The 19,425-nt window shown below is 31.7% G+C and overlaps 1 protein-coding gene across 4 annotated transcripts in view; it reads left to right on the forward strand.

Annotated features, from left to right (window-relative positions):
- LOC129243562 (fatty acid CoA ligase Acsl3) overlaps positions 1 to 19,425 on the forward strand; it is a 60,622-nt gene that overhangs the window by 21,907 nt on the left and 19,290 nt on the right. For 2 of the 4 annotated variants that reach the window (XM_054880663.1, XM_054880662.1), the window contains exon 2: positions 17,817 to 18,141. The exons of 1 other annotated variant lie outside the window; for it this stretch is intronic. In XM_054880663.1, coding sequence (XP_054736638.1) covers positions 18,119 to 18,141 — 23 coding nt within the window. In that variant the 5' untranslated portion in view covers positions 17,817 to 18,118. Of the gene's footprint in view, positions 1 to 2,166; positions 2,314 to 17,816; positions 18,142 to 19,425 lie in introns of those variants that run through there. One more of the 4 variants, XM_054880664.1, reaches the window with a different exon arrangement.

Raw genomic sequence — 19,425 nt, forward strand, 5'->3', positions numbered from 1 at the left:
CAGTATTGACAGCTGATTGTCAATTTTGCAGGTAATCTGCCACATGTGAACGGGTAGATTAATTTGGTGGATTTATAGGTGATTAATGCATATGTGAACATATTACTAACAACAGTAAGCTTTGCAGTGAGAGGAGTGGTTGCATGCCCATATGTGATGGCTTCCGACGACTTATTGATTTGAGTCTCTTTAATACACCCGTGCTTTAGAACATTAAATATTAAATTTTTTTATCACAATTGTCTATACTCGGCAGAAACTGGAAAACCAGTAAAAAAGATCCATACTTATACCCACTTGAGAAAAAAAAAAGGCATTTTATGATTACACCCTATGCGTATTTCTAGTTCCAAACACAATTCTCAGCTAATCGATACTATGATGAACCCTGTTGATAGATTTGGCCAATTCAGCTCTGTCGAATTATTGCCTACTTTAAATCACCGTGGAGAGAATACAGGAGGTGACATTCGCAAACCGTTATTCTGCTGTGAATTTAGCAAAGGCATACGATTTGCTGATGTTATAATTGAATATTTGTATTCATTGGTATTTATGTTTATTCAATTGTTACGTCACATCCAGAAATACTGTCATGGATGTTAACATCTTGTAATCGTATCATTCTTGACTATAAAACAGAAGGTCACTCTTCGCCAAATGAATTTGCCATATTGGCATATTTCCTGCGTGAAAGTCGTTTTTATTGACTGTTGATTCTTTTATTTGCTTACTGTATATGCAGTGAACTTTCTGACATTCGTAGTTTGCACATCCACCTTTGCAATGGTTTTCGGGAATGTATAACTGATATATGTACATATGTGAGTACAGAACATATAGGTGTGCATATACGCATACATCAACAAACATCGACGACCTCAACCCTTGTATGTACTTGCATACATTTTCTATGCACACGAGTACTACAATAAATACTTTCATAACAAAGTGTGCGCATTTAAATCGGCAGCGAAAAAATAATACTGAATATTTTTCAACGAGTAAGTCAGCGAATCAACCGGCCGCCCCCAATTACATTAAAGCGCTCATACATACATACTTGTGTATGCGAGAGTCAAGGGCGTAGCCAGCTAATTGCAAAGGAGGATGAAAAACTAAATACATCTTTGCGGACCAATTGCGAACTCATGTGAAATAAAATCTTTTGATTCCGTCCCATTTTCTCATTTAAAGTAACCAAGCTTCTAAGGACCTTAAGGGGAAAAGAATATTTATAATCGTTGTAATCTTTTAAAATTATTTTATTTACCATTTAGGTGGGTTTCCTGCTATCAACTGCTATCAAGTTCTCAACCAAGATTTTTCTCTTATAGTGCTTAAAGAATGTACCACTGTGCATTGCATTGCAAAGAAATATTTTATTATTGCAATTTTTATTTATTTTATTTAGCCAAATTAACAAAGGTTCTCTAACTGAATATACAACAAAACTGTTATATTGCGGTTGCCTAATTTTTGGGAGAAATTTCGTTTTTTCATCGACACAAACCACTTCAGACTATTTTCTTGTTTTTGATTGTAATACAATTTTATTCCATTCTCTATATCCTTTAAATTATAAACAACCTCGCCAACGTAAATTTCGGGTTTTTAGATCTTCTTTGCAACGAGGTTCTAACTCAATGCAATATTGTTTTGCTGCGATAACCTAACCCGTCAATGATTTATTAAAGAATCCAAGTAAGGCAAGTATTGGCCCGCTGATAATATCGTATATGGATGCACTTGTGGATGAAACATTTGCTCTTTTTTTGTTTTACTAGAATTCTCGTCTTTCTAGATCGATTATTGTTTAATCAAATTTTTCATTGGTTATACAAAAATTATCACACTAATGCCAACTGCTAATAAATGACAAAGGTATTAATTAATATTTCCTGCTGACTTTTGATGATCCCAATATGTAAAAAGGGGCCAAAGGCCGCTGGCTACGCCTTTGGCGAGTGTTATTCTTCTTTGAACAAATATGTTATGTATTTCGTTTATTTATTTTAATGCGTTTTTATTTGTCGTTTATTTGCGACTTCGCGGACTTTGACACATCATACGATTTTTCAACTCGCCTATTACAGCTGATGCTGTTGTATGGCTGGTTGTTGATAGCGGGTTAAGGAGCAGTATTTTGCACTCGCTTTGCTTGGCCACAGTGTACTCTTTGGCTGGCGACCACTTTCCGTCTTTTCATACCCGAATTCAAATTAAGTTGTGCAAATTAAAAAAAAAACTTGTATTATTATTCAAAAGTAAAAGCATTGTTATGGCGAAAATCAATAACGACGCAATAATAAAGTAAGCAAATTCGCGTTACTGTCTTTTGTGAAGAACAAGTTGCAGAATGTTTTGTTATTTTCACAATCACAAAGCTTGTTTAGCTTTTTAATTGAAATGGTGTGGTTGTTTTTGTTTTTGTTTTTACTTATTTCGTTGAGTCACAGTAAGTAATAATTTCGCTACAGTCATCTGGTCAACCAACCACAGCGTCATTGGAATGTGATTAAAAAATCATTTGGACACGTTTCATGCATCTTTCGTGTTTTGACACCGCAGACTGACGCAAATGTACATATATACATATAATATATAAATGCATATATGTATATGTATATATACATATGTATTCACTGAAATGAGAAGACAAAGTTCAATTTGTGTGCATTTTTGATAAGAAAGAAACTTCTTCGAATTGGTTAGCTCAGCGACATTTGTGATCGAAATGTTTTGTTGTAATTTATTTCTCATAGCTTAACATCCCTATAATGAAAACCGTCCATTGTTAGATTTTGTTAAGTGTTGCAAAAATGATTTGCTTTAGATTTAGTTGCCTTTTCGAACTTCCGAAGTTCATATCGACGACAAGCCTGCGAAATACCGAGTATGAAATTGCAGTTTTTTTGCGATATTTTGCACGAATGCAATTCTGTGTCGGAGCGAAATACATAAATTTGATAACGAAATTAATTTGTTTAAAGCAAACGAAATAAAGTTAAAAAAATGTTTGAGTGACTGCACATTTTAAAGATATATTTATTATTTATGTGTGCGTTCTTTCATTGCAATGAGGATAAAATTTAAGATAAACCGTGAACCATATGACAAACAGGTTTCTTTAATGCAACAGAGATCACGGCGAAATTCGATAGTAAGAAAAACAGCTGTTTGCAAGCATGCGCGCTCATACAATAAACAAATAAAAAGCGGAATTTTAAAAACCTAATGAAGAAATTTAAAGCAAAAGAAGTTGTCATAGGAAAAGTGTGCACTTAGTAGAATGAATATTTTAACTTCTTTAAATTGCGCGCCGTGCAGTTTGCACTTTTTGCCTTGCCATTTAGTGGTTTAAATGTCTGAATCGAATTTTGACATTCAAACCTCCACATTGTTGTGTTAAAAGTAATAGGAGTGACCTTAACTTAAAACAAAAATCTAATAGCTACAAGAAGGAGAATATTTTATTTTGAAATTTGCACGATAGGTCACACTGAATTTGTGAAATCTCTGCAAATCTTATTACTATCGCATGTGGCTTAAATTCGAAAAAATAAATATTTGTTTGTCGGCTGTCAGCTGACAATTGACAGCTGTTCAAATCAATAAAATATAAACTAAAACCATCAAACACCTAAAAGAAAAAATTATGCACAAATGTAAGCTATGATTTGAATTTTTGTCCGCTTCATTTACCGGCAACATGCAAATTTTCCAATTTAAATAAATAATTGCTGCCTCGCAAATGATATTCCAGATCGTGCCTCTATCGCGCACTTGTGGCTGCAAATATGTTGCTATTCATTAAAAACAAATTTGTGCGTGAACCTACATGTACATGTACACATACAGTGCGGGTGAAAATAATAGCAGCCGGACATATTGTGAATATTGTTTGTTCCATTTAACTTTTTTTAAGTGAAACTTCTCAGGCGTCGATGGACGAGCGAGAATGGAGAGTAAAATTTCAAGGCCATGCAACGTTTTGGGCATTTTCGTTGCGCGAGAGAGAAAAAAGACATAACGTAGAGGAAAAGGAGAGTGAGAGCTATACCTTATACATATATCTTAGATACACATTAGGCTATTTTTCCTGAGTTCCTGAGATTGCGGCGTTTTTTGGTCCCAATTTTTTGGGGGTTTTTTGGCGCTTATTTCCGTTTCCTGGCTAGTGCTTGTGCGTACTATAAAGTACTATCCATTCCGGCGTCGGACTTATTGGTATTGCCTTGCGGTAATTTTTAATCGCTGCGTTTGTGTGGGTGATAAACGCTCGGAGTAGTGCGCGTTTTTGCCACGGTTTGTGTCCGGCGTTTACCTACACGGTCGACCCTTCTCCGTTTTTTGTAAATTCTGTCTATTTGTATTCTCTGCAAATGTGAATTTATTAGATATATATTCTTATTTTATTCTCTCTCATTCTCTCTCGAGTCTCTCCTTCTTTCTTTGTCTGCCTGGAAAGTTTCACTTCTTTTATGTGTACTGCGCTACATGCACTTTTTTTATTTTTTAGTTCAATTTATGTGAGTGATGGAAATATTTATTTTGACCTTTATGCGCTCCGTTACCTGCCTACTTGTTTACTGCAGCTGTCTAGTTTACAAGCATCAAAAATGATTGAAGTTTGACGGCATTTGCAAAAATTATAAATCTTCCGATAGAGTGACTAATTTTGCGCCACCTTGTATCACTATGTAAGCTTCAAACTTTGTACAAAATTAATAAAAATTCAAACAATTTTCTTCTAAATTTCAAAGTTTAAGTTAAAATTTTTAGAAAATTTCATTTTTTTTGCGCAGTAAATTTTGGTATAAATCAGAATCTTTAGAAAAATTCTAGGTATACAGTTTTTTTGCGCAATAAATTTTCGTATAAAACTTTGCAAGTTAGAAGTGGCTCAAAATTCGGGTTGATTTTTCATGATTTTTTTGTTGGCGGAGCTATGCATTTCTTCCGCCAGAATTTTTTTTATATGAAAAGAAACTGTCAAATTTACACAGTTTTATTCCAAAATTTAATGAGTCACAAAACTGTATGCTCGGAATTTTTCCAATATTTCTGACTAAAACGTTTGGGTTTTTAAGGAAATTACGTTGATTTTTTTTAGATTTTGTTGAAAGTTTGAAGCTCAAAGTTATATGGTTTTTGTTGTCGGAGCAGCTATATTTTTATAAAAAGAAAAAATATAAAAAAGTATAAAAAAAAAAATTAAATTAAAAAAATAATTATTTAAAAGTTGGCAATATATCGCGCTGCCATTATTTTGACCAGCACTGTACATATGTATATCAGCGTGCATAGTATATTCTAACAGCTAATGTTGAACAAATTTTATATCAACTGGTTGCGGGTTAAAGTTGAAGCTTGCATGTGAAAATGATTGAAATGAACTTTTTTTTTTAATTCTACTATAATAATTAAAGCAAATATATACACTTTAGTCACAAGTTATAGTGTGATTGTATATTAGAGGTTTGTTCGATTGTATTGCTATTAAAATCTTTTTCATAAAATAGCGTTTTCACTTTGATTAAAAAATTAACATTACAGAATTTACAAAATTTATTATTTTGCAAATAATTATTATTATTGCAAATTTACTACAAAATGTATTACCAAATTTTAGGAAGCAGAGTTAAATAAGGCAGTAACGGTGTTGAGTATCAAATTAAATTTTGATTATTTCCAGGAGCTCGGTCAAACATCCAATGCGAGCCAATTATATCTTTACCTACCTAATAGGGGTTTTAAAATTATTTTAGTATTACTTGCGAATGTATTAAAGTGCTTTTTCTATCTTCGGCATCGACCAACCTTTGAATTTTCGACTCATTTGAATGATCATTACAACAAAAAAAAAAAAGAATTTTGCGATATGTTCTTAAAGATTGACCATTTTCATAATAAGTTTCAATAATTTTAACGAGTTCTTCTATCGTGTAAAATTGTGCATCCGCCTACTTGACAAATGTTAAAACAGATGACATAAAAAAAGGTACCGTCTAGGAACTATTCACTAGAGGCGTCACTTTTGAAAGACCCTTTAGCTGCCATCTCTTATGTTTTGTTTTTTTTGCATCGCAATATTTCTCGCAAATGTATATGTAGTTTATTCTTTGTATGGGTCGCACCTCTCTGAACCTTCTTCATCTCTGCAATGCTGATTTCTACAGCACCACTGATTTTTTAATACTGGATTATCTTACTCTAATTTGATTTATTTTGCTTCCATTATTCTTTGTTCCAACATTTGCGTTATCTTCAGTTCAGAGCTGCCCGTTTTCATTGAGTTTCTCGCCAATGACCTAGAACTTGATTTTGTTGCATTTCCTTTGTGCTACTCATCGCAGTTTGAAGCTGGTGTATATGTGCACACTTTTTATGTGCTTTCCACTATTGTTAGTATAGTATGTATGCATATAGATATGTGCGTATTTATATATGAATTGAAATATATTTACACGTTTCCTAAAAAACCTAACAAGCCCTTCAAATTCTCATAGAAATTTTTCCCTCATCCGGGCCCCCTGTATGACTAACAATAAATTAAATAACAAAAAAAAGTTATAAAATAGTATGTCCGTATGTTCGTATGTACCATATTTGAGCATTACGTATTGTTTATATTGCTTTTGTTGTATCAACTTACGATTCTATCAACGCTGGTGATATTCATGGCATTAAATTCAATTAAATATTTTTTACGTATATCTCTGCGTTTTTCTCAATGCAACAAAAGTTAGCAAACAAAATGAAAGTGAAAATTAAGCTTAGATTACGTCGTAATAACTTTTAACTTCGAAATAAAAAATAATAATGCTAGCTTACTAACTTTTTGTTATAACTTAATAACTTTCTTGACCGGAGGAGAATAAAGGCAAAGTCAGGTAGTCGAAAGAGAAGTCAACACTTGTTGTTATTGCAGCATAAACATTCTCCATACATATATGTATGTGGAATGTTGCTGAAGCGATAGTGCTTGGCTAGATATAAATCCGGGTCGTTCCGGTTACGTAGAACTGGACTGTCGTAGGAACGAGAAGTCATCGCTCTTTTGGACTCGCTAATCTAAAGTGAACAATGAAGTAAAGTAATTAAAAGTAATAAAAAATTACGCATACATTTTGCTTTGGAACGCTGCCGAAGTGACGTAGAACCGACTGTCGACGTCTAGTATCCCCACCATAGATAGGTCACCAAAAGAGTTGATGCAATGCGAAGCAAGATGTCTGATTTTTAGCCTCGCGAAAACAGCCCAGCTGGGTGATTATGAGTTGACTTTCTTTCGGTTTTCTTACTAACCGACTCAATAAACTATTCCTAACTTTGATTTGATTTCTAAAGGTGCTGACTCAATACAGACTGGCTTTGTTTGCTGTATTTGCTTTGCTTGGCTTTGGAAACTGGTATGGCCCAATGGGCGCTTTAGATGCTGTTACAACAATCAGATGATTCGTAAAACGAAAAAGGAAACAGAGATGTTAGCAAGATTCAATAATACGTAATACATTTTCGAATCATGATGTTAAGTAGAAGCTGTGAAAAGATATTGCGACTCTTTTTAATAGTAAAAATGTTCAAGATAAGACGCCAATCACGCCAACGACGCAAGTTTTGGGTACGCGAATTATATTTATATCGACAAAAAAAAAAAAAAATTGGTTCATGGCGCAAGTTTGCAAGGGACGAGTAACAATTGAAGAAAGATATATGTTTGTATGCTTTTCAATGGCATTTATTAAATTTTCTTCCTAAATTTTTGAAAAGCAAATGTAAATAAAAAAATCTCTCTAATCTGCCCAAAATTCACAAATGAAGCTAAACCAAATCAAGATAAATGCACGACAGGAGTTTTCAATTCCTAATGCCAAAAGCGCTTTCAAATAGAACTTTGCGCTATTTGAAACTTTGCCGTATTTCAAGCGCTTCAAAAAAGCTGCTATTTTTTCTCATTTTATATATCTTAGTATTTTTCTATTCATTTTTGGCAGTTATCGAAGCCAAGCAAGCCAGCCTGCTTTGAACCAGCAGCACCTCAACTCTTTTCGTTTTCTCAATTACCCCTCGGTGATAATTTTCTTAGTTCTACAACTACCGCAAAAGGGTGCAGAAAAAATCCACTGCTTTTTCAACATTTTTCAAGGCTGGCAGTGGCGGAGAGCAAAACCAGCTGTTCTTTATTTACATCGCTGTAATTAATTTCACGTCACTTTAGTTTAAATCTAAATAAAAATGTTCAAGGGCACATTAATTAACCTTCAATAATAACCTTTACACATAAATATTAATACGAGTATACACATATGTACATACAAACATGGTTAAAGAGGTAAACAAGCTTTTGAGAGAATGGAAATATGTTTTCTGAAACGATCTTTGTTGTTAGAGGTTAGTTGAGAGAACACCCCTTAAAATTGTATTTGGATTAACAAAAAATTAACTCACACTTCACCGTCTTTCCTCTACTTCGCTTGCATATCAGCTGAGCAATCTGTAAAACATCAAGTTAAACTGACTTTAATATGTAATGGTCGGAGAGCTAAACGAAACTTTGTTTTTCAACATGATAAAATGCGCTGTGATGCTACAGGTTCGTTGGGAGAACAGCCCTTAACATTTTATGCGGATTAAAAAAAGTCAACTCACACGATTTTCTCTGTTATATGTAGACCAGTTGGACAATCTGTAAACCAGCCAGCCAGCTACGTACATACTTAAATCCATCCAACAATTATTCAATCTATCACATTTATTCAAAAGCCCAAATTACCATGTAGGCATATTTACTTAGCCATCAAACAATATTTCCGCTTTTAAAGAGTTGAAAAAAAATATTGCTGATTTAATAATAATAAACTTTCATTTCATATTTGCTTATACCTACGAGTTTTTATTATGCTCGTGTTGTATGATAGTTGTGTAGGCCGACTACAACCGGTACACTCTTGGCGCTCAATGTTTTGATATTTTCTCTTTTATTTTTACAAGTATAAATCAGCAGTTAAACGCATGTTTGTTTATCCAAAGCGTGTGTCGGACATTGGACCCGATCTAAGAAATGATTCCGTTGTTCGTGAACAATGCTTATTGGATGGCTAGATGTTGCGCGTTAAGGGCAGAATAAGAAGGCAAGAAGAAGCAGTACAATAACATCAGCACAGTAGTTACTTTAGCGGGTAGTTATGTCAGTTTATGCAATCAGTCGGTAGTTTATTTGTATATTAAGTTATGTCGATTAATAGTTAGCTTTATGTGCTGCTTTAATTTTGCACCTTGCCCTGACTTTGGGTGTCAACTTGCCTGAAGCGCTTGCCGGATAAAGGCAATTGTGCAAGCATTTTGAATATCACTTTATTGCTGTTATTGTTGTTCTTCTTGTTGCGCGCCAAATGCAATGGATGGGTCAAAGTACAGAAACAACTAACTAATATCAGTAATGGGAGTAGGGTTGTGAATTTCAAAGAGCATTACGTGTTTGTAACTTAAATCTGGTTTATTGTGCAACACTTGGGGCAAGATGCAGGTAATTTGCGGCTTATTTGCTTTTAACCTTAAAAAATAAAAAATACTTACATTCGTAACACTAATTTAGCACATTTTGTTTGGAAATGCTGTTGGAAAACGACTTTTTTTATTCGACCTACACAAGGTGCGATTTTAAGTGAATAGGATAATTCAATGTATGCGTGGCATGCAAAAAACAAAACAAAAACCAATGGAACTGAAATAAAAATTTATAAAAAATTTATACATATGTATGTCCATCTATAAATATGCTCATAAAAAGAAATAAATTTATATTAAAAAAAAATAAATAAAAAGTATGAAACAAAAATAAATATGAAATAAACAGAAATATAAAAAAAAAATAAAAACACAATATATAAAAAAATATATATGTATATGAAAAATATTAAAAAACAATATACATATATATTATATACGAAAAATATAAAACAACTAAATATAAATATAAAACTATATAACAAGAATATAAAAAATAAAAAAAAAAAATAAATATGAAATAAAATAAATATAAAAAAATAAATGTAAAAAAAATAAATATAAAAAATGTACAGTTTGCAAAGTTCGTATTAGTACACCCTCTTACAAATAATACCACGTATATTTTCAAATTTACTTTAAAGCAATTGATTTCAATCGTAGTGCGGTATTGTATAATTCATAAAAAAATAGAATAATAACAAAAACTCCGAAACATTTGCATAGAATTGAAAAAAATAGCTTTAGTAGCAGGGTAGCTATTTCTACTGCAAGCAAAATTCGTATTAGTATACTTAGTATGCGTTGAATTTGTAAACAATTTGTTGGTATTTACCGTTATTTTCGAAACGATTGTGCTAAACATTCAATGTTTAACCTTGGGCGTTTTAGTAGCCATTTGTTGAAGTTCGCGGAGTTAGTTTGTAATGTCGTCTAAAGTAAGTGAATTATCAAACGAAACTAGGAGATTAATAATAAATATGAACAAAAATGGAAGTTCTTTACGCGAAATTGCGAGAACATTGCAGAAAAGTGTGTACAATACAAAACGTAGTCAAAATTTATAGAGATAGTGGAAGGATTGACAAAAAGCTTCGAAATGTGAACAGGGCAAAGCTTGGACAGAGGCACAAGACTTATTTGAAACGCCTTATCAGGAAAGATCCCACCGTCAGTGGAGTTTCACTAGCTACAGAACTAGAAAAATACTTTTCTATCAAAGTTATACCTCAAACAGTGCGCAATTATGTAAAAAAATTGGGATTTGGAAGCAGAACGCGGTTAGAAAACCGTATGTAAGCTCAGTCAATAGAAGAAAGCGTGTTATATTCGCCAGGCAATATTTAAACAAAAATATGCGGTTTTGGAGAAGGGTAATTTTTTCGGACGAGTGTAAATTTAATATAAAAATGTCCGATGGACGCATAAAAATTTGGAGAGAGTGTAATACTAGCCTTCAAATACGAAATCTGTAGCCTTCTTTGAAGCACGGTGGTGGTTCTCTGATGGTATGGGGATGTTTCGGGGCAAACGGAGTAGGAAAGTTGCATTTTATTGATGGAATTATGACTGCGAAGTAATATATTGATATTTTAAAAAAGAATCTACGCAAAAGTGCCAAAAAATTGGGTTGCAAAAAAAAAAAATTATATTCCAACAAGATAACGACCCTACGCACACGGCGTTGGATAGAAGGTTATGGATCCTTTATAACTGCCCAAATTATCTCAAAACACCACCACAAAGCCCGGATATTAATCCCATAGAAAATTTATGGTCGATTTTCGAAAAGCAACTGAAACATCATCAAATAAGGAACCGAGAACATTTAAAAAACGTCCTCAAATCAGAGTGGAAGATTTCTCCAAATCTCACAAAAAAAATTGGTGGAATCTATGCCGAAGAGATTGTCTGCTGTTCTAAGGCAACGAGGGTATCCTACAAAATATTAATTTTCTGAACTATCTTTTATTTACTCTTTAAATCATTAAAAATACATGTGTACTAATACGAATTTTGCTTCTGTGAAAAGTGTTAATTTTTTTCTTTCTTATTTTTTTTGCAATTCAATACACTTTGTGAGCGATTTTGTTATTTGGCCTTATTTTAGTTAATAAAACGGTTTCAAGTATTTGTTTTAAAATTAATTTGAAAATATACGGGTTTTTTTTATTTATAAGGGGGTGTACTAATACGAATTTTGCATACTGTATGTAAAAAAAAAAATAAGTGTAAAAAAAATAAATACAATATAAAAAAAAGGAAAAAAAATAAATGTAAAAAAAATAAATATAAGAAAACTAATATAAAAAAATTAAATTTAAAAGAAAGTAGTTAAAAAAATTAGTATAAAAGAAAATAAATATACACAGACGTGATTACTATAATAATAGCACAGCAACATTTTTGACTATCTCTTTTTTTTTAATTTTTGATTTTGATTTTAATTTTAATTAATTAATTTTTTTTTAATTGCTAATCTTTTTTAAATTTAATTTTTAATTAGATATTTTTGTTATTTTTAATTTAATTTTTTTTTTTTAATTTTTAATTGGGATTTTTTAAATTTTTAAGTGGGATTTTTTTAAATTTTTAATTGGAATTTTTTTTATTTTTAATTGGAATTTTTTTTTAATTTTAATTTTTTTTGTTTTAAATTTTTAATTTGATTTTGTTTTTTAATTTTTATTAATTCGATTTTTTAATTTGATTTTTTTTATTTTTAATTTGATTTTTTATTTCTTTTATTTTTCTTTTAGTATAAGTTATACTATATTACAAAAAAAAAATCAATCACTCAAAGTTTCACACTTTGGAAAAGATTAAACCTAAAAAAAGTTGAAAAAATTATAAAGGCAAACAGATTCGTGCATCTTATCGAGTAAACTTTGATTTGTGTGAAATTTGAAACACGTAAACCTCAAACTACTCGCGACTTGTATTTACAGGTATTCGTATCAACTCAACATAATGAGACAAATTTCCGCTATCAAAATAGTTGCTCGCATACTAACACTATTAAGAAACCAGAAATAAAACAACAAAAATGTCATGGAAGCCGTTTAATGCATCAAAAAACAATTACAACAATTTGAAGTGATATGCCGGTATTATGAGAGCGCTTTAGAGCTTTGTCTCTTCAACTACTCACTAAGATTTATTACATATTTTTTTATTTAGAAATCGCAAATGCACACTTAAATATTCGTTCACGGCAGTTGTTCAGGTTACACTAATCGTTTGAATGAGTTGGGTGGCTCGAAGGGTTTGGGTCGCGGTTCAACGAATGTAATTGATTCCTCGCCTGATTCGTAACAGGTCTGCACTATAGACTTTGTACCGGCAACAATTGGCAAATGACATTGAGTATGGTCAAGCGGACGGTGTGAAGTGTGCGATTGCTTATGACATTGCTTGGGTCGTTATTGGCACGGGTGCTTAAGGATAAATAGAAATGTGAGCTAGATGGTGGGTGTAGCATAGCAGCCGAGAATGAAGGGAGCAAAAGTAGTGACAAAGTCCAAACTGTTTTTGTAGATTTGTATGTGGATTCGTTTTGTGTGTTGGATTCTTCTTCTCACTTACAGGCGGCTATCAATCCAATTAGCCTCAATTGATAGAGTGAACGCGCTGTGAGAAACCTGTATTTTTGTTTAGAAATCGTTTTCTTTTTTTTCTTGTTATATTTTTTCGTTTTGAATGGACGTTGGTGGTAAACAAAACAATCACAACGCCAAATTTATGTAAATAAACAAGATAGAATGAATAAAGCAAAATGAAATAGAAATAGGAATAAAATAAAATAAAGATAAAGTGAAATAAAAATAAAGCAAAATAAAAATATAGTGAAATAAAAATAAAATAAAATAAAATAAAGTGATAAAATATAAAAAAAACATAAAAAATAAATAAATTAAGTAAGTTAGTTGCCTTAAATAAAATTAAAACTCAATGATTTAAAATAAAGCCAAATTAAATTTAATTTTTTTTACGAAGTAAAAAGATAAGTAAGAGTAAAAATAAGGGGTTTTTCACCTCGGATCATTTATTGGATATATACCTCGATCGTCAAACCGATACTCTTCTACGGTGTGGTTGTATGGTGGACAGCACTCGAAAAACGGTGCAGAGTAGCCACAATTGATCGAGTCCAAAGAACAGCCTGCCTCCTGATAACAGGATGCTTAAGTACAACACCTACTAAGGCTCTAAATACGTTGCTTCACTTGTTCCCTATCGATCTGGCTGGCAAAGCGATTGCAGCGAAAGCAGCGACACGCATGAATGCTATATCGAAATGGAATAAGTATCTTGGCCATTCGGCCATACTGAACAGGAACACTGTTATCTCTTCCGACATAGACTATCATGTAAGTCTTCCATCACCACCCTTGCTATTCTCCTGTTCACTCCCAACTAGGGAAGAATGGAAGACAAATCTTACCGAAATCGATGGCCCTCTGACTATATATACAGATGGTTCAAAACAAGACGGCAAAGTGGGATTTGGAATCTTTCCCAATTCCCCTCACATCAATCTATCATTTAGATTACCCGACTACTGTAGCGTATTCCAAGCGGAAGTATGCGCTATCTGGTATGCTGCGAAAACTCTCTTAGAAAATAGAATATCACTAGAGGATATCCGCTTTTTCACCGACAGTCAAGCGGCCGTTCGAGCACTCAGCTCCTCTTATACCCACTCAGAAGTGGTTCGATCCTGTCTCTTATCTCTTAACGAGATAAGTGTTCAGAATTCCGTCCAAGTTATCTGGATACCGGGTCACAGTGGATTCGAAGGTAACTGCAAAGCTGATGAGCTCGCAAGAGCTGGAGCTGCGCAATCAAATGTTAGTAACTTACCCACAATCCACATTCCGCTCTCAACATGTAAAATGCTCATCGATCGAGAATTTCACAGCATTGCTGACCGGAGGTGGCGAGTGGAAACTACTTGCGTTACGACCAGACAAATCTGGCCATCCTACAATCTGAAACAGACAAAAACCCTTATAAGTCTTTCGAAACACGAACTAAGGCATATAACATCTCTTATCACCGGCCACTGCCTTTTGGGCACTCACGCACGTCGGCTGGGGGTTCCTCAAAACGACCTGTGCAGATACTGCGAGGACGAAGATGAGGAAGTATCGAGCAGACATTTGCTGTGCAGTTGTCCGGGTCTAGCCAGAAGTCGACTCGCTCTTCTAGGCTCTCCAACAATTAACAATCTGTCAGTACTCTCGGACCTGAAAATCGAATCTCTCATTAAATTTTCGAAACGAATTAATATCTTTGACCAAAATCTACAATAAAAATCTCGGTTAGGTGGGGAAATCATTTAAAATAATGAGCTCTAGGGCAACACAACGGACCCAACTTGCGGTCTATGTATGTGGCACTCCGATGCGGGGTCACCCTTAAACCAACCAACCAACCAAAAATAAGTTGAAAAAATTGAATGAAGGAAGCAAAAATCTTAAGCATAACAAAAGAACTATAATGAAGTACAAAAATGAGAAAGTTGACAAATGTAAAAAATTAAAAAAAGTTAAAAAAAATAAAATAAAAAAAAATTAATTAATAAAAAAAAATAAATAACAAAAAAAATAGATAAACGATTTTTTTTTTTTAAATAAATACTAAAAATATAATAAAATATGAAAATGAGAAAGTAAAAAATTAAAAAAAAAATTTAAAAACAACTTATTAAAAAATGAAGCAAGAAATAAGAAACAAAAAAATATTTTAAAAATAGTACTAAAAATGTAATCAAATATAAAAAAGAGAAAGAAGAAAATGTAAGAAAAATTATTATTGCAAAACAAATAATTTTTGCTTTTAAATAATACCAAAAATATAATAAAATATAAAAGAGAAAGTATATTACAAATAAAATTAATTAAAAGAAAAGACTAAAAATATTAAGCAAAAATAAAAAAATGCTATAAAAAAATAGGAAAAAATAAAATAAGAAAAAAGTACAATAACCCAGTGCATAAAACATTAAAAAATAAACCCAATAAAAACATAGCAATATAAAATAAAATCGTGTACGAAGAAAATTATAATTAAATATTTATACAAAAATGATAAAGTTGAAAAATCTAAAAAATTAAAAAAAAAATAGCCGAAGCCCATAGTAGCCAGTGCTTTAGCTCTTTAAGTGGAATAATTATTTATAATTGTTACTCTTTTAATAAATAAAAGAAATAATATATAAAAAAATAAAAAACAATAATTAAAAAAAAAATAAAAACATAAAAAATAATAAAATCATAAAAAATTAAAAAAATAAATAAAAATAAATATAAAAAACTAATTAAAAAATTAAGCAAGAAATAAAAAAGTTTTTTCTAAAAATAAATATTAAAAAATATAATAAAATATAAAAAAGAGAAAGTGAAAAAATTAAAAAAAAAAAATAAAAAAACAACCAAAAATGAAAAAAATTCTACGAAAATAATAGTAAAAAGTAAAATTAAGAAAAAAGTACAATACCCAATGCATAAAACATTAAAAAATAAATCGAATAAAAACATAACAACATAACATATAATCATGTGCGAAGAAAATTATAATTAAATATTTATCTGCAAAAAAAAACTACATTTATACATATGTATGTATTATACAATACATACAAGTAAAATTATCTTCCATATTTATTTAAAAATAAATCTTGTTATAAGGGAAGTGTATAAAAAGAATGAAAGCCCAAGCCAAAGTCCAAGTAAACTTTTGGCACACAGTGCGACAGAGATACGACGTGGGGATTGGCAACATTTTGATTTGAGTCGTTTTTATACAATACACATATATAGCTATTTTTAGCAATATTTTTCTCAAAAATATTTAAAATATTTTTACATTGTGTTGTGTTTATATTTTAAACTTTCCTTTGCCACCATACCGGCTTTGGATTGCTTTTTGCTACTGATTAATATACACTCTGCTATAGAGAACTGGAATATTGTTTATGGTTCTTCTTCTTGTTGGGTTTTCATTTATAATAATTTTTATCAACGCATGTGTTCCGATACTGGTTTAATTGAAAACTGGTATTGAAAACACTTCAGATATGATACGCAATATTTTTTTTTAAATCTCGTGTTTTTTTACCTTGAATTCTCTTCGCAATTATTTGTTGCCAATCTTACCAGTTCTTAACCCTAATCTCATGTCGTTCCATTTGGCATCTTAATCCCACGTCGATGGGTCGGCGCTTATTTCTACTATATAACGCGAACAGAAAATTAGAGAAAATACATAAGGTGTCTTCTAAGCTTTAACTAAACACATCCGATGAGATTATTTAAAAATTTTTTATTTTAATAATATTTTTTCCTAAACAAATAGTATGAAACAAGCACCGTGCAGTAGTTTCATAAAAAAAAAACAGGCCGGACATGAACGACCATCGACATGGGATTAGGGTTAAATGTGTTGATACTTGTTTGATTAGATGATGAGTGAAATATGAAAGTTGTTAATGAGAAAATTTTATTACTAATATAATTTTTTTTAATTAAGATGAAGTAAGCAAAAATCGAATTTATAGGTCTGCCTGGAATCGGGAAGTCTGTACCACATATTGACAAATTTTGAGTAGTCTTTTTTTTTGTTCGGTTTTGTTGTTTTTTTGTTGGTTTTTTTTTTTTTTTTTTTTTTTTTTTTTTTTTTTTTTTTGTTTTTTCGTTTTTTTTTTTTTTTTTTTTTTTTGTTTTGATAACACAAGGTTACAAATTTTCTAAAAAAAATTGATAAAAATTTTCATCAAAATTGCAAGCTTATTTAGTCTTTTGAATGCGACGCCTCAGCGAAAAATTTTTTTCAAAAATCAACGCGAATTTTGAGCCACATGAAATTTGCACTAGAATTCAATGGGCTAAAAAATTTATCAGCCAACAAACTTGTGAAACAGTTTCTTTTGTATGTATTTTGAGTTTAGACAGGTTATCCTATTCATACTCATCAATTTGTTTAGGTTTACGGTTTATCCATACATGCACACACTGCCAAAACCATAACAAAAACAAAATATTTCAACCTATTCGTCTATAAGACCCACGCACATCATTTGAAAATTTATATATGTACTTGCAGTACGCCCACACCTGTCCCTGGTTCTTCTCAACGTTGTAAATGTCCTCATCAATTTAATTTGGCATCATTATTGTTTTTCTTTTAAAATCACCTGGCTTCAATAAAAAATATATGTTTTCTTCATTTATGTGTGTATATGTTTCCATTCATTTGCACATCAATTGTACCATTCTCTTCTATGTCTTCTTTCGTTACAGATCATTCGAAAAGGTCGAATACATAGCAAGAATTCAGCAATAATAGTATATCTACACAAATCACATAAAATATCGTCCAAAAATATCAACATCTGAACATCAGTACTGCATCAACAACAACGCTTCACCTTTAGAAAAGTAACCAACAAACAATACTTGACTTGAAGTATATACAACCAACAAACAAGAAACAAATCCAACAAATTAGCTTGAGACGCAATTGATTTTGCTTTGCTTCAATCGGTAAACTTCTTTGCTTCCTGTTTGGCACGCTTGCTGATTGAAAAATAGCTATTAACACAATGTTTATCGAAGATGACGCACAGTAAGTAGAAAAAAAAAACAGTTACTTTCTTGACCCATTTACGACAGGCATTCGCTATGTGTTGTGTATCATAATAAATGCAAACAAAAAAAAGTTCAATATCATATTCGTATTTTTAGCCTTAAATGCCCTTATTACATATACATTATTATTATTATTTTATTTATGTACACATACATTTGTATGTATGTATTTAAAAAGCTGAAATTAAATCCATCTACTCGGTTGTTGGTGCCATGGTCACATGTTGATTTAGTCCTTCTGTTGTTGGGTTTTATTTGCAAACCATTGCTTGGTGTTATTGCGCTCATTTTTGTAATCTCTTTGATTCTATGACATGTATTTTTTTTATTGATTTTCATTGTTTCAGTCATTACGAATGTGCTAGTGCACACAATTTTATCATCACTCACACTTTAGTTTTATCATTGGTTTTTTGATCACCACAGCTTTTTGTGCTGAAATTCAATTTTTCATTTTGTGGCAGGCGAACATTGATCACAAATTACACCTAAGATGGATCTACACTCGTAGCGCTGAATAAAATAGTTGAGATTATCAGATTTTGGGCATACATTCAAGTCCCTTTTGCTCCCTTTGATTTATAAGAATGAGTAGTAGAAAAGGTTTTGGCGTCTTTACTCAGTAACAATCAATAAGGGAAGCTTATATTGTTTTCAGGCCAGTATCTACAGGTATGTAATTGACATAGAGGCAAATATGAAAGCATAGCTAATACTCCTCTATCATAAATTTCGTTTTCTGTGGTTGAAGTTTTATGGTTAGTTGATACCAATGATTCGTTACAACTTCTTCTTCAGTAAAACGTCACCTTGTGCTGTGCCAGGAAACGGGTAAGCAGGCGAATGTGTGAGAATGTACTATGGCTTGATATGTAGATTTTATCTGAGGTTTGAAGCCTCTTCTGCGTCTACTATATTAATAAGTTAGAACCAAGTATAGCATAGGACAGCGGTTCTAGAACGTTTCTAGGACAGTCGGCTCTATGTTACAGGAATGACCTGGATTTATATCCCATTAAGGACTACTACTCCAGCAGCATTCTCTGTATTCGTATGTGGAATGTTTATGTTTTGTAATGTTTTAACGAAACCAACGCAAGACAGAGTCTTGTTCAGGCCCTATGCTCCCGAGAGGAGTGAACATAGAAAAAAAAGAAGAAAAAAATGGTATTTTGTATTTTTTTATTTTGTAGTAATTTGTTTTTGTAGTTTTTTTATTTCTTTGTAAATAAATTTTATAAATTTATTTTTTTTGGGTTTT

This window comes from Anastrepha obliqua, chromosome 4, assembly GCF_027943255.1.
Source record: "Anastrepha obliqua isolate idAnaObli1 chromosome 4, idAnaObli1_1.0, whole genome shotgun sequence".
Lineage (NCBI taxonomy): Eukaryota > Metazoa > Arthropoda > Insecta > Diptera > Tephritidae > Anastrepha > Anastrepha obliqua.